At 39.1% G+C, this 14,567-nt stretch overlaps 1 protein-coding gene across 9 annotated transcripts in view; it reads left to right on the top strand.

Annotated features, from left to right (window-relative positions):
- DACH1 (dachshund family transcription factor 1) overlaps positions 1-14,567 on the top strand; it is a 464,038-nt gene that overhangs the window by 224,042 nt on the left and 225,429 nt on the right. For all 9 annotated transcript variants that reach the window (XM_037895071.2, XM_043533854.1, XM_043533847.1 and 6 more), the window contains one exon: positions 3,858-4,019. In XM_037895071.2, the coding sequence (XP_037750999.1) occupies positions 3,858-4,019 (162 nt within the window). The remainder of the gene's footprint in view (positions 1-3,857; positions 4,020-14,567) is intronic.

The following is a 14,567-nucleotide window of genomic DNA, read 5'->3' as shown; positions in this document are numbered from 1 at the left end:
AGGTTTCATAAATTAAAAATACGCTCTTCAAAACATGCTTCTAAAGATAAAAAACAAGGCTGTAAACATTTATGACTGAAACAAACTAGATTGTTCAAATCCTGCCATGATGTATCATGTATATCAATATGGCACTGATATCAGTTAGAATGCAAACAAGGTTTTAAATGATGTCCCCCTTCATTTCAGCTGGAGAATCCGCTTTACACCATCTGCCTATCAGATGGTTAGGAAGCAGGACTGCGTATTAATGCCACATGTTCGATTTTCCTCCCTCTTGTAATGGTTAGATTCATATTGCTAATAGCTGTGCATGAGCACTGTCGATGAAATTTGTGTGACGGTGGAGTGATGAGATAGTTATAAAGCTGCCTGTCTTACAGAATAATCAGCAGGAAGAATGCCAGACATAAACAGCTTATCAATTTTAGAATATTAATGATACCTACCATGGACTGGAGTCTACTGAGTATTTTGACATGTTTCTTTAACTTTTCAAACAAATATTAACAGAGAGTAAAGTAACTTATTATCTGAGCTATTGAATATCCAATATAGTTCTTTTCCATTTTAAATTGCCTTTAAAGGTGACATTTGGTCATCTAATTTTCAGAGATGCAGTTTGCATAATGAAAAATGCGAAAGTACAGTACTGTACTATTACTTTAATCTCTGCATGGCTAGGAAATTCCCAGGCAGCTTGATGTAAGAGAGTAGTGATACTCAATAGTGTTTAGTTTGGTGCGGGGTGAGGAGAGTTAAGCTACAATTTAAGACATTTCTTGACTCAGCTTGAATCATATTTTCAGAGTTTCAAACAATGGAATAGTAGCTGCTATTTTGCGGAATTGTACTCTCTGCCCTTTACAGTACATTTGAGAGTCCTCTCTGGAGAGGACTTGAGATAAATAGGGCCCTCTGTTGGGGAGAGACCTTGTCTTGTAACTGTGGTCAGAATATATCATGCTGCAGATGGCTGGCTCAGGATCTTGCATGCCACTTATGTCCCATATTGTGGTTATGAAAGGTGTGGAGAACAGAGTGACAGCACAGGAGTAGTTGTGCTAGCGTGGAAATTACTTAGGGGACAGACTGTGCTGCAGTCTTGAGCACTGTCCCCAACTTAGTGGATTCCACCCACCCCCCCCCAATCTGAATCCTGTGCATTCATCTGCATTAACCTGTTATTTCAGGGTTTACATGGGTGAAATGAATTTGACTCGGTAGCAGGTTCACGCTTTAAATTAGCAAAGTGTTCCTGTTTCAGTCAGCTGTGCAATTATGTAAGAGAGAGAATGAATATAGGAGTTCAATTCCTATCTTTATTTTTTTTTTTTCCTTTTTAAGAGAAAAATATTACCACAAGCAGAGTTTTGGTAATGGCAGTTTAACAGCTCAACAGCATGTTTGAGATTTCTAGTCCTCATACAAAAGCCTTGGCCAACTCTAGAGAATAGCATTGGAAGAGAATAGGGTTGTATATTGGGGTATTCCGATGCAAAAGAAAGTTTACATTCATTAGGTATGCTGTATTTGGACATTTCTGGTAAAGAACCATTCTTTAAAGACGCTAGCTATAGCTTGACAATGGTATTAAGAAAAAGGAAGTATAGGATACTGTGTTGTATAACAAACACAGGATACAAATGTAAGTTCAGAGATGCATCATCCCTTTTCTCTGGCTTAATTTAGGAACCCCTAACCAAATCTGCATAATGCATATCATCATATCCTTCCCTTAAGATAAAAATATCATTGAAAAGCATCTATGTTATTGTATTAGTCAGATCTGAATATGCAAGCTTCATAATAGTAGTAAATATTAAAATAGGTTTATGTCTGTTCACCTTGTTCTTTGATATTTGACTTTTGAACTCTTTCTTACTTCCTAAATAGCAATTTTGTAACTAACATTGTTATAACTGTACAGAAAGTAATTATGGTGTAATTTATAATTCCAGCAACACTTGGAGGCATTAAAGGTTTGTCAGGAAATTAGGGCTAGCCACAATCTGGCCCTCAGTTACATGCAGTGGAATAAGAGTTAAGGCAATCTAGAGCCCTAGACACAGTATGACACAGGGCACTCATGGTCCTGGCTCCCATTATGTCCCCATCCCCCAATCTGAAGACGCAGGGGCAGCGACATGGGATCACTTCCTCTCTCATTCCAGCAGATCCAGCAGGCTCCCGCTCGGCCTATTAACCCAGGTGTGGCTATAGGGGTTCCCTTCTTCCCACCGAGGAGGCAGGAGACCTCTCATCAGAAACAGCAGTGGTGGCAGCAGGGGGTTCTCCAATATTTACTTCAGCAGGCAGGGGTTATCTGCTTGCTTGGGCAGGTAGGCTGGGCTTCTACTGCACTCTTCTCCTCTGGCCACACAGATCCCTCCGCTGGGGTGGTGGTGCTGCCCCCCGACCCTCCCGCCCAGAGTAGTGAGTTGTAGAGTTAACTACCTTTTGAAGTGTGTGAAGCAGTTCACACCTCAGAGAAATAGTTTAAGGCTGTCTGCAGATTCAGGCAAACATCACTGTCCTAGTTAAACTTGGATGCTTTTCTTTGCATCCAGGAGGGCTAGAAACTTACTTAAAAAGAACAACTGAGATTTTGCCCTCATCACTTGTTTCCAGGTGCTGGTACGCTAAGCCTAACCCTGTAGTACCTTTGCTTTGCTAAGGGGGAGTAAGACCCCCATCTCTGCCTATTAGATCCAGGGTGGGGTTGGGAGGAACCACATACATGGAGAGAGGTAAGGAGTGGACAGATCTGTGCCTCCCACCACTCTCCAACACACTACACAGAAGAAGAGGGTTGTTGCAAAAGAACTGTGAGCATACTGCCATTGGTAGAGGCTGTGGCAAAATTCTCCCTTTGCAGAAGCAAGAGGGGAACAGGAGAGGAACTGTGAGTCTGTGAATTAAAATTTCTCCCCTTGGCTTCTCATGGCTTGATGCAGCTACGCACTGCCCCATACTCAGGGCACTGGATGAAGGCTGAATGTAGTGTGATGAAAGCAAATTGGGCAGTTCTACCAATCATTCTTGACAGGAGGCTCATCACCAGTATCAGTACCAGCTCATTATTACAATATAGTGTTTCACAAATATAGCTGAATGCAGAGATTTAGTCTGGAGATGGAGAATTTGTGATAGGAGGTGTAGAACTTGGGTTGTAGGAGGGTGGTTGGGAATTAAAGGAGTTACACACTTTGTGTGTGGTATCTCTGGAAGAGGCCTTGAGGTCTAAGCCTGCTTGTAGGATTGTAAATAATTATATAGATATATTTTCCCTATGATCTACATAGCTAACCTTTCCTTTAAGAAAGCTATGGCTGTTTTAGTATGACCCATTTATACTGCTAGAGTAATTTGGAATTTTATGTGAGCTCAGGGAGAGTGGCTTAATTGTGAATATAACTTATTAGTCATGTATATGCTATTCAAACTCTATGGCCCTGATTTTTAGCTTGTCCTCCAATGTTTCAAGTATAATTTTGCATCCACAGTTTATTGTAGGTATATTTATTTACACCCACATTTGCACTTAAATACATGGTTTGCTGGCAAAGCTAGGCTTCTAAATGAGTATGTTTGTAGCTGCAGTTGTATTCTGACTAAAGCAATTAGAGACCAATTTTGTGAATTCACGTGTATATAAGTAACTATTTACATAGTATGCTATGCATTTTACATTAAAAAGTAAACAATCTCCCAAGCAAATAAGGATGAATATTATTCAGTATTATTCTCTGCTAATTATGTAGTAAATGATGAAGGAAGAGTAACAGTTTCAAGCCCTACACTAATGAAGAGTCATAGTATAATGTATATTAAGTTTCATTCATATTTCTTTGTAGGTCTGACAGCAGCAGCTGCAGCAGCAGCAGCTGCTACCAATGCAGCCATAGCAGAAGCAATGAAAGTGAAAAAAATCAAATTAGAAGCTATGTCCAACTATCATGCCAGTAATAACCAACATGGAGCAGAATCTGAAAATGGAGATCTGAATTCAAGTGTTGGTAAGTTTCGGAAGTCAACATTACATACATACATGCCAGTAATGTATCATATCTTACTACAATGATACCCTCCCTCCCCCACCCCCTCCTCGGACCATTAAACCTTCTTTGATTTTGGAAAGAACTGGCACATTTGCAGGCCACTTTTGTAGCTGACCTTTACAGGAGCATTCAGCATTGTTGTTACTATTATAAGAACATCCTTTCCTTTGTAGGATGCTACTTCAGACCCCAGTTAATATTGTCCATGAAAGAAAGCAGTTTGATTGCTAAGAGTTCATTTTTCAAAGTACAGGTATGGTGACAGATGAAGGTGTCAGAGGGAAATTTAACCATGTCTCCTACTCACTCTATTGGGTATTGACTTTAGGTAATTCAGAACAGTTGCTTGGAAGCAAAATATTTCACAAATTCAGGTGCCCTGTGACAAAAGGAAAACATACATACACAATAAATTATTACCATGCTTTACAATTACTCTCCTATTTTAATAAACACATTCTTAAAATGTTGTTTACTACGGTTTTTTCTGTTTCTTAAACAATTATCAGGAACTTCTGTTCTTTCGAAAAAGGAATTCTTCCAATACATTATATGCATTTCTCTGGCAAGTTTGTTTTGATAAAACACACTTCAAAGCTAGACTAACTTTTTTTGTTGACTAAATCATATGCATGCCTCTGCAATAAAATGGTTTGTTATACCTTTTTATAGGACTGACTCCCTTTATCACGTTGAGACAGTACTAACAAGATAACTCAGCAGTAGTAATTCAGTGACTAAAATGTGCGTTCAGAATACTGTACTCAGGATAAGCATATATAGAAATAAAATGGCTCTCGATGGTTCAGTACATTCCTTTCCCCTTCCCGTATTCTTCATACCTTTTGAGATTACTCTTAAGGTTAAATAGGTGTCTATTTTCCTTCACTAACTATAAATAAAAGTGGCTGCTAACCAGATCAAGAGTCTTTTGAAGAGCCTAGGGAAGCCCACAAGAGCCAATGGGCTAGACTTTTCTCCCATCTCCAGCCAATGGAAGGTGGTGGACCTGAGGCAGGAGCATCCAGCCATGCATGCTTTCTCATATCCCCTCTTTCTGCACGGCATACTTCCCCTGCAGATGGATCAAAGCTCACCCCCTGTTGATTTCAGGGGAGGGGCATTTCTTTAATTAAAAATAAAAGTAGGTGACTACTCTTTCTGTATATTTCTGCATGTACTTATAGTCTACGTATATAAATATAGATAGAATGTGGACTGGAGGGCCAAAACACTCTGGCCATGTTTTTTTTTTTAAACAACAACAACAACAAACTGTATACTTGAAAATTCCTATCAAGAGAGTGCCAGTTTTTTTAAATAAAGAACTGCTCTAGGAGTAGAGAAAAACCACCACAGCACTTTGGAAAGCTTCTCCAGTGACAGTGAAGAAGGAGGCTCCAACTAGTGTGCTAGCCACTGAAATACCAGCAATTACCAAAACTGTAAGGAGGGGAAAAAACAACCTGTCTTCTTGGCAGGATGTCAGGGGTGAGTAAGAGGAAGGCAGTAACAGAAATCTGAGAGCCGGGGAGACGCAACTGTGAACTGGGGAGAGCAGGTGGCCCTCAGAGAAGCAGAGGAAAAATGGGGCAGTGAGGAAGAATGTGAGGGTAGCATTACCAGCTGGCAGGATGAAGAGGCAGTAACAGATGTAGAAACATGTGTGGATCTTGAATGCAGGACTCAGATGCATTCATTATATGAAGTAATACGTTCAAATATTATGCTATGGGATTAATCCTGTTTAGCAGTTCTAGAGACAAAGTTCTTGTATGCCTATGGCACTGTAGAAGTTAGTAATAGTGAACAAAGTAAACAGAATACATCTTCTCTCGGACAACAGTTGAGGAGACGGTTCTGGATTTAAAAAATGAATTTTTATACCTAAAACCTAGCAAATATGGAAGCAAAATTTATAGACTTTTAGTATGATAATCAAAAGTGATCAATTCATAAGTACAGTCAAGTTATTTCTGTAGTAAATATGTACTACTATATATATAAAGCAGAGGTGGCCAAACTTACTGATCCTCCCAGATGTATATGATAATCTTCAGAAGTTCGAGAGACGGGCACATCTCCTCGAGGCTTCTGCCCTGCTGCAAAGTGGTGGGGCTCGGTGCTACAGCCCCGCGGGAGGCGCCTGCCAGTGCTTAGGGTTTCAGCAAGATGTGTGGGTTACACTTGCTAGCCACTCAGCATTACCTAAGTACTGAATGAAACTCTTCCTCAACCTTGTTGCAATGAATAGTAACATTCTAATTTCTCCCATGTATTCAAGAAAATCTCTGTGAGTGCATTATGCCTGTTTGGGTTACACTATCATCTGCTATATTATAATTGCTCAGGGCCTCTTGGTTCAGGACTGTGTTTACTGTTTAGCATGGCTTACCTAGTGTATAGCATCATATACACTTACGGATGTATAGAAATAAAAACAAATAATTATACTAGATCAATCAGTTACAGATAAAAAAAATCTCTAACTAGGTCATCAGAATAAACCATAATGGCTTAAAAATAGCCATTATACTCTTGTGTCAGTGACAGTTGCACTGGCCTGATGGATGCTCCTAGATGGATGCTATGCTAAGAAATATCAAGCAGGCTTTGACAGAACTATTATAACTACTGAGGGAAACTTTTAGAGGCACAAATGGAAGGCAGTAGCCTAACTCAGATTGACTGTCAGTGGGAATTAGGTGCCTAGTTGCCATGTGTGCCTTTGAAAATCTCCCCCATTATAACCAGAACCTGTATTTTAAAATGTTATCATTACATATCTAGTCAATATTTTGTTTATCTAGACATCTGGAACTAATTAAGAGTATTAGATACATACAGTATTAGTGATTTACAATATATATGGTTGAACTTGCATTTTAAACATATTATTGAGGGCTGGGGGTGGGGAAGGGATAAAAGATGAATAAAAATAATTTGATCACAGTCTACATTTTAAGTGTATGTGATGCACCTGACTAAACACATATAAAAGCAAGAAAATTCAGGGTTAAAGCGCTAAACAAAGTAACTTATTCCATTATATTGTGCTATTATAGCATATTTATTATACATGGATTCTCAGGCTCCTACAGTACCTATGCAAAGTAAGCAAAATGAAGCATGAAGTCCCAATTTGAATTGTTAGTTTTAGTTTGTAATTGTCTTGCTTTTTTGGTTTTAATCAGACACTTTATATGACTTATAAAAGTCATTTTTGTGGCTGAATATTTTTCAGTTATCCACAGCACCACACAAATTTATTAACTGGTCCTTTGAAACAATGGCCAAAAGGCTAACAAGTAAAAAATTAAAGGAAGTCAATGATACTAATAAGTAATTATTTTATATCCTTCAGTTTTACATGGTAACCTTGAGCTTGCATCCTCCCACCAGAATTGTCATTTTAGCAGAAAAAATAAGGAACCATGGAGGAATCAAAGTGAGGTATTAGCACACTGAGTAAAATATATGGCAGCTACGCCTTTCTCCCCCATCCACAATCAATTGGATTCTTTTAGTTTAATATTTACTTGCTAAGATGAGATGCTAGTCTGCATGGTGATAAACAGTCTGCTACTGGCATCTGAAGGTGACCTGTCAGTTCATATGGACAAATCTCCTGCTTACTGAAATGTACAAAATAAATCATTAAAGCAGGCAGGTGCTCATTCCCAGATTTAAATCACCATAGATTTATGATTTGAATTAATGCTTCATTTGGTCATAGAAATAGATGCTGAGACAAATGATATGCAGTGGTTGGAGTTTCCATACTGTAGCCATCCTAATATTGATTACTGAGATGTCTTTGCAATCTCTTGTTTATATCAAGTACTGTCTTGTGACAGGGTGGCTGATATGAGCTACATTGCAGATAAGAAGGAAAAATGTCCTGGATTCTTTTTAGTGGCAACTCTAGACACAACATGCAGGCCAGATAATTTTTTGTTTGTTTGTTTAAAGAATTATCTATGTAAACTGGCATTCAAAACTCTACTGCTTCTAGGATTATGCTCTTATAAATGCAGGATTAAAAGAAGAAAATTTACAAGGTCAAACGTTAAATTGACTTGACATGTTTTTTTTTTCTGTTTGTTTGCTATATTAACATATCTTCTGTTACTATGATCAGTAATAATTTTATTTTAATGCAAGTAAATTATGTACAGATTCTGTTTTTGAGTTTTATACTCCAAAAATATAAGTACAATAATCATCTCAATTGTTTCACTGTTTTTAAACACTTACTGTGCTTACTGTAATACTTCATTAACAAAGAGGAGCAAAAAGAATGAAATTTTTACAGGTAAATACATTTTAAATCATTCCTCTGAGCTAGCCTCCAATTACTGTAAATTAATAGGAAAAGTCCCTGTAATTTTGCTTCCCTTAATATTTTATATGCTTAAAATACTATGTACACAGTTTAAGGAATACTCCAAGGATTTGAGAGGACCTTTGCCACTAGCTAATATCTGACTCATGGAACTTGTAAACAGCTATCAACAATAGTAAATTGCTTTCTTAGTAGGAAATGAGTTCATATCTATTCAAAAAGTGATCTCAAAACAGATGTCCCAAGAAAATGTCATTGTTTAAACTATATCATACCAAAAAACCTGCTATTATTTCTTTAAGGAAATGAAGCAATCATAAAGACTTTGGTGTTTTCTGTTTCTAAACACAATTAGGAAATACAAGACAGTATTTTACACTTAGCTAGCACAATAATCCATAAACAACCACAAAATATGTTGAAAAGTAAGAGGGGCTCTCGACATTTTAGGCTTCCTTTTTATCCACATTAGCTTACAACATTTAAACTCTGAGACACATGTAAGGAAAGCCAAGATCTGTTGCCTGAAATTAACAGTTGCCTTGCTTAACATTATCCCTTCCCTTCTCCAAAAAGGGTGGAAAAGACATTGAGATGAAATTATTTTTCTCTAGTGACCTCTCCCAATAATAGAACTGTGTAAAATGCGGTCATTTCCTTTCTCTAAACACACGTCTATTCTGAAGGAAAGAATTACTTTTATGGTTTCAGGAAAAAGTCTTGGAGACCTTGAGAAAGCAAATAAAAGGAAACAGAGAATGCAGGCCACTGAGCACAGCTCTGCAGTTGCACATCTGATTCTCTGCCTTGGCAATGTTAATGAACCTCAAATCCTCTCTATAATTAGATGAGGGAATTGCTTATATTTTCAAACAGATGATGCTGCTATAATGAAACGATTGACAGGGAACTTAAGAGTGTCTACAGTAGTCATTTGGTTTCTGATTTTTTTTTTTAAGTTTAAAAAGAAGATTGGCTGTAGACACAGGTCCTGGGAGAGGTAGTAATTTACAAAGAATGCTATGACAGGTGTCTTTGTACAGTGAGGAAATAAAATGGAAGAGAGAGGAATGATGGGCAGGTATAGCAATTTTTGGGGGAGGAGGTGTCCTATGCTTATTCTGCTTGGGTTCTTTAAAAGGGGCCGAGACTCAAGAGATGGATCCGGATTGAGTGCACAGCTGTAACTGCTGATGAGCTAATTGCTCCTTATCTCTCAGCCCCATTCATCTTCATTTTTTACCAATTACCGAGAATTATCTGTGTTCTCAGTTGGATATGAGAGTTAATCCTTTTTGGTTAAGCTGGCAGTACTGTGAGCAGATTCCAAATTGTAGGGTGAAAAAGCCAGAGCAAGCTTGTTCTAAAGCTGTCTCCAGTTCAATGACAGTATCACTAGTTCATAAGAATTTTTCTATTTCTTAACAGTTTAAACACTGAAAGATTTTTTTTTCCTTTTTACATTTTTATTAATATATATATTTTCTGCTGTGTTTAGTGTAAGCCTTAAATACATTTCCCAGGTGGACAGAAGTTTAAATGATTTCTAAAAACTATACATTTGCAAAGTTGAAAACCTGACAAATACAATTTCAGAAAGAAAATATCTCCCATAGTGTTGCAATGTGTAATATGTGATACATAAGAATCACCCTATACTCTAAAGTTTTAGGAACAGGACCATACCTATAAAATTGCTTCAGTGCCATAGGATATCATGAGTGCTTGGCAATGATATGTCTCTACTTCTGTAAACCTCTTTGATGAAAAGTGCTGTCTAGGTGCTAGCAAAGGGATAGTCATATAGCCCTAAGGACATACATTAGATGTTGAACACATCACATTTCAAGTTAAAAGGAATGCTTTCATAAAGCTGTTCCCTGGGAATGCACAGAGGTACCAGAAACAGATCATTTGGTGGCAGCCAGGCCACTAGACATTGTCTTTTGTCTTAAAAGGCAATACTGTGGAAAAAAATGAATTGTCATATTGAATGTCAAGCCTTAAAAGGAGTGTTAATCTGCTCGTGCAGGACATTCAAAATAGTCATGGGTTTCCTAATATTTCAGGATCTGCTTCCTGTGCCTTTCACTATGACTCTTGAAGTTGCTAAACAAGACAGACAGTCTGATGTGTTAAACTTAACAGCAATTAGCAAATTTATGAAAGGATTAGCAGAGCCTCAGTGCTTTCACACTGGACAGTCAATAATATTAAAAAGGGGAGACCCTTAAGTACTTAATGCCAGCAGTTGGGATTTCGTGAAAGAAGACATGAACGAGTTAATAGTTCTTGCCCAAAGCTGTGACACAGAAGGGACAAAATTGTGGCTGAGACACAATGAAAATAGAAATAAACAGCAACCCTGTGTTGAAAACAGTTGATGAAAATTTCATAGTGTCACCCAGAAGACTATTTACAAGTCAACTTTGCATTTTAAGCTTTGTTCTTATTCTGTATCCGTAAATATATATCAGTCCTCAAAGAGCACGTGTACCTGTGTGGGTTACTGTAAGTGGTAACATGTTTCAAAAGATGTAGAAGCAGAAGCCACTAAATGAAAATTGTTGTCTTCCTCTAACACACAGCTGTCCTTAGTTCATTTAAAATTACCCCGGGAGTGAGTAAAAATATTTTGAAGACGTGTCGTTTCTTGCCAATAAGAAAAAAAAAGTAATTTGTATTGTTGAATTATATTTGTATTATTTCTAACTCCATCCAAAGACTCTATAAATAATTAGGTAATTTTCATTTTGCACATTTTCACTATACATTTCCTATTGTTACAGCAATTTTAGTCATTTCCCTATTTATAAAGAAGCTTGGAATCATCATTTGAAAATGTTAAACTACCAACTTGCTTTTGCTTCAATATTATTTATTGCCACTAATGACTGGATAATTAAGTAAACATGAACAACAAGGAGTCTGGTGGCTCCTTAAAGATTAACAGATTTATTTGGGCATAAGCTTTTGTGGGTAAAACACCACTTCTTCAGATGTATGGAGATCTTTTGAGCATGCCGTATTAAGAAATTTAAGTTGAATAATTGTATTTGCTAAATCTTCCTATAGTTTGTGATCATGGTTCACAAAACTGAGGTAGGAAATGTATCTGAAATAATAAGACACTAAACCGCATGATTATTAGTTTCCAGAAAATAACATGTATTTTTAGGGTAGGTGACCAATGATGAATTAGCGTCATAAAAATATACTTCTCTTGTGAGTTTGAGACTTGTAAACATGCTACACATATATGTCCAAAAACTATAATTTAAATATAATACTGAAGAAATATAGAATTAAAGTATTCTTTCATAAATAGCAAAATGAGCAGAAATATCTTTCTACATGATTAAAAACGTAATATCAAATAAAACTACACACTTTCTCCTTGCTGAGTGCCATGACCAAAATGGTGCTGAATAAAACACATAGATCCTGACTGGGCTTGAAGGCGACTTTATTAAGCATAAAACTCCAGCATCTTAATTAAATCTGCATAGCCTCAGCATACCTAAAGGCACCCCAGTGCTTGTCTAACTAGGGAATGGTCACTGAAACAACAATTCTTCCCAGCTGCTCTAAGTGAATGGAAAGAATCGGATACTATGGCAAGAATACCACAGATCTGTTCCCAGTTATAAGACCCGTTCCCACCAGGGGTGTCACTGGTATCTTGCTCTATCCCTTTTTCCTAGTCCAAGCTTGGAATTTGGGATTCAGTTCTCAGATAATCAATTTTATGACAAATCAGGATAGCTAGATGTCTTGTCTCTGATCAGAATCTAAAATAACTACTTATATGTAGACAAGCATTCAGTAGTAATGCCCACTTATATGCACAGAATAAGACAAACAACAACAAAAAAAACCTGAGCAAAAATGGGCAATTTTACACAGTGGGAAAAGTTCCTTCCTATTTCCATATATGCTCTGCAACCCAGTGATGATCGAAAAGCCCAGTCTTTCCCTTGTCGCATGTCTCTATATAAAACCAATCAACCAATCCCAATTCTAATGGTCCTAAATCCAAGCAGGCAAACCCACAGATGAGAAATAAGATGGAATGTAGTGAGATTGAAGATCTTCTCTTTTTGACAATTCATCATGTGTACAATCCAAATACACCTGTGATCACACTGCCCTCTGGGTTAGTCTTGTGAGGAGGTCAACTTTAAATTTGCCAGTTGTACACTCATGTAGAGTCTGACAAATCAGCCCATGCCTGATGTGCAGCCAGAATGAGACTCTCTCCAAGTACCGGAGATCCCTGGGAGGATCACAGCAACATAGTCCTGTAGCATGATGCCTGTATTTGGAATCAGCCTTTGTACCAGATGACTGGAAGGTACTAATGCAGTGCCGATTTTTTAAAAAGGGATCTGGAGCAGATCCTGGCAATTACAGACCAGTGAGGGAGGCATATTGGTAGAAACTGAAGTAAAGAACAGAATTATCAGTCACATAGATAAGCACTATTTGTTGGGGAAGAGTCAACATGGCATTTGTAAAGGGAATTCATGCCTCACTAATCTTAATGAATTCTTCGAGGGAGTTAGCAAGCACATGGATTAGGATGATCCAGTCAATATAATGTACTTGGATTTTCAGAAAGCCTTTGACAAGGGTTCCTCACCAACGGCTCTTAAGGAAACTAAGTAGCCATGAGATAACAGGGAAGGTCCTCTCATGGATCAATAACTTGTTGAAAGATAGGAAACAGAAGGTAGGAATAAATGGTCAGTTTTCACAATGGAGAGAGGTAAATAGCAGGGTCCCCCAAAGCACTGGAACCTGTGCTGTTCAATGTATTCATAAATGATCTGGAAAAGGGAGAGAACAGTGTAATGGCAAATTTATTCAAGATCGTTAAGTCCAAAGCAGAGTCTGAGGAGTTACAGAGGGGAGGAGGGATAGCTCAGTGGTTTGAGCATTGGCCTACTAAACCCAGGGTTGTGAGTTCAATCCTTGAGGGGACCATTTAGGGAACTGGGGCAAAAATTGGGATTGGTCCTGCTTTCAGCAGGGGGTTGGACTAGATGACCTCCTGAGGTCCCTTCCAACCCTGATATTCTATGATTCTATGATCTTACTAAACTGGGTGACTGGGCAACAAAATGGCAGATGAAATTCTATATTGATAAGTGGAAAGTAATGCATATTGGAAAAAAAATAATCCCAACTGCACATATATAGTGATGGGTTCTAAAGTAGCTGGTAATACTCAAGAAAGAGATCTTGGAGTCACTGTGCATAGTTCTCTGAAAATGTCCAATCAATGCACAACAGAGATCAAAAAGGCTAACAGTATAGGAGCTATTAGGAAAGGGATAAAAAATCAAACAGAAAATTTAATAAAACCACTATACAAGTCCATCATGCATCCACATCTTGAATTCTGTGTCTAGTCTTGCTCACCCCATGTCAGAAAGGATATAGTGCAGGGGTGGGAAAACTATGGCCCATGGGCTAGATCCAGCCCATCAGCTGTCTTAATCCGGTCTTCGAGCTCCAGCTGGGGAGCGGGATCTGGGGTTTGCCCCGCTCCGATGCTCCAACTGGGGAGCAGGGTTGGGGGCTGCTCCACGTGACTCCAGGAAGCAGCAGCATGGCCCCTCTCTGGCTCCTACATGTAGGGGCATCCGGGGGCTCCACTCTGCATGCTGCACCCACCCCAAGCCCCACTCCCACAGCTCCCATTGGCCGGGAACCGCGACCAATGGGAGCTGCACGGGCGGTGCCTGCGGACGGGGCAGCATGCAGAGCTGCCTGGCTGTGCCTCCACATAGGAACTGGAGAAGGGACATGCCGCTGCTTCAGGGAGTAGCTTGAGGTAAGCGCTGCCCGGAGCCTCCCCCCCCATGTCCCAACCTCCTGCCTCGGCCTTGATCCCCCTCCTGCCTTCCAAACCCCTCAATCCCAGCCCAGAGCACCATCCTGCACCCCAAACCTCTCATCCCCAGCCCCACACCAGAGCCCTCATCCCAGCCGGAGCCCTCAACCCCTCACGCCCCTGCCCCAGCCTGGAGCCCCCTCCCGCATTTCCTGAACTCCTCATTTCTGGCCCCACCCCGGAGCCCGCACCCCCAACCAGAGCCCTCAACCCCTCCTGCACCACAACCCCAATTTTGTGAGCATTCAAGGCCTGCCATACA

This window comes from Chelonia mydas, chromosome 1 (assembly GCF_015237465.2).
Source record: "Chelonia mydas isolate rCheMyd1 chromosome 1, rCheMyd1.pri.v2, whole genome shotgun sequence".
Lineage (NCBI taxonomy): Eukaryota > Metazoa > Chordata > Testudines > Cheloniidae > Chelonia > Chelonia mydas.
Note: the sequence above shows the minus strand (reverse complement) of the source record. Positions and strands in the feature narration are given on the sequence as shown.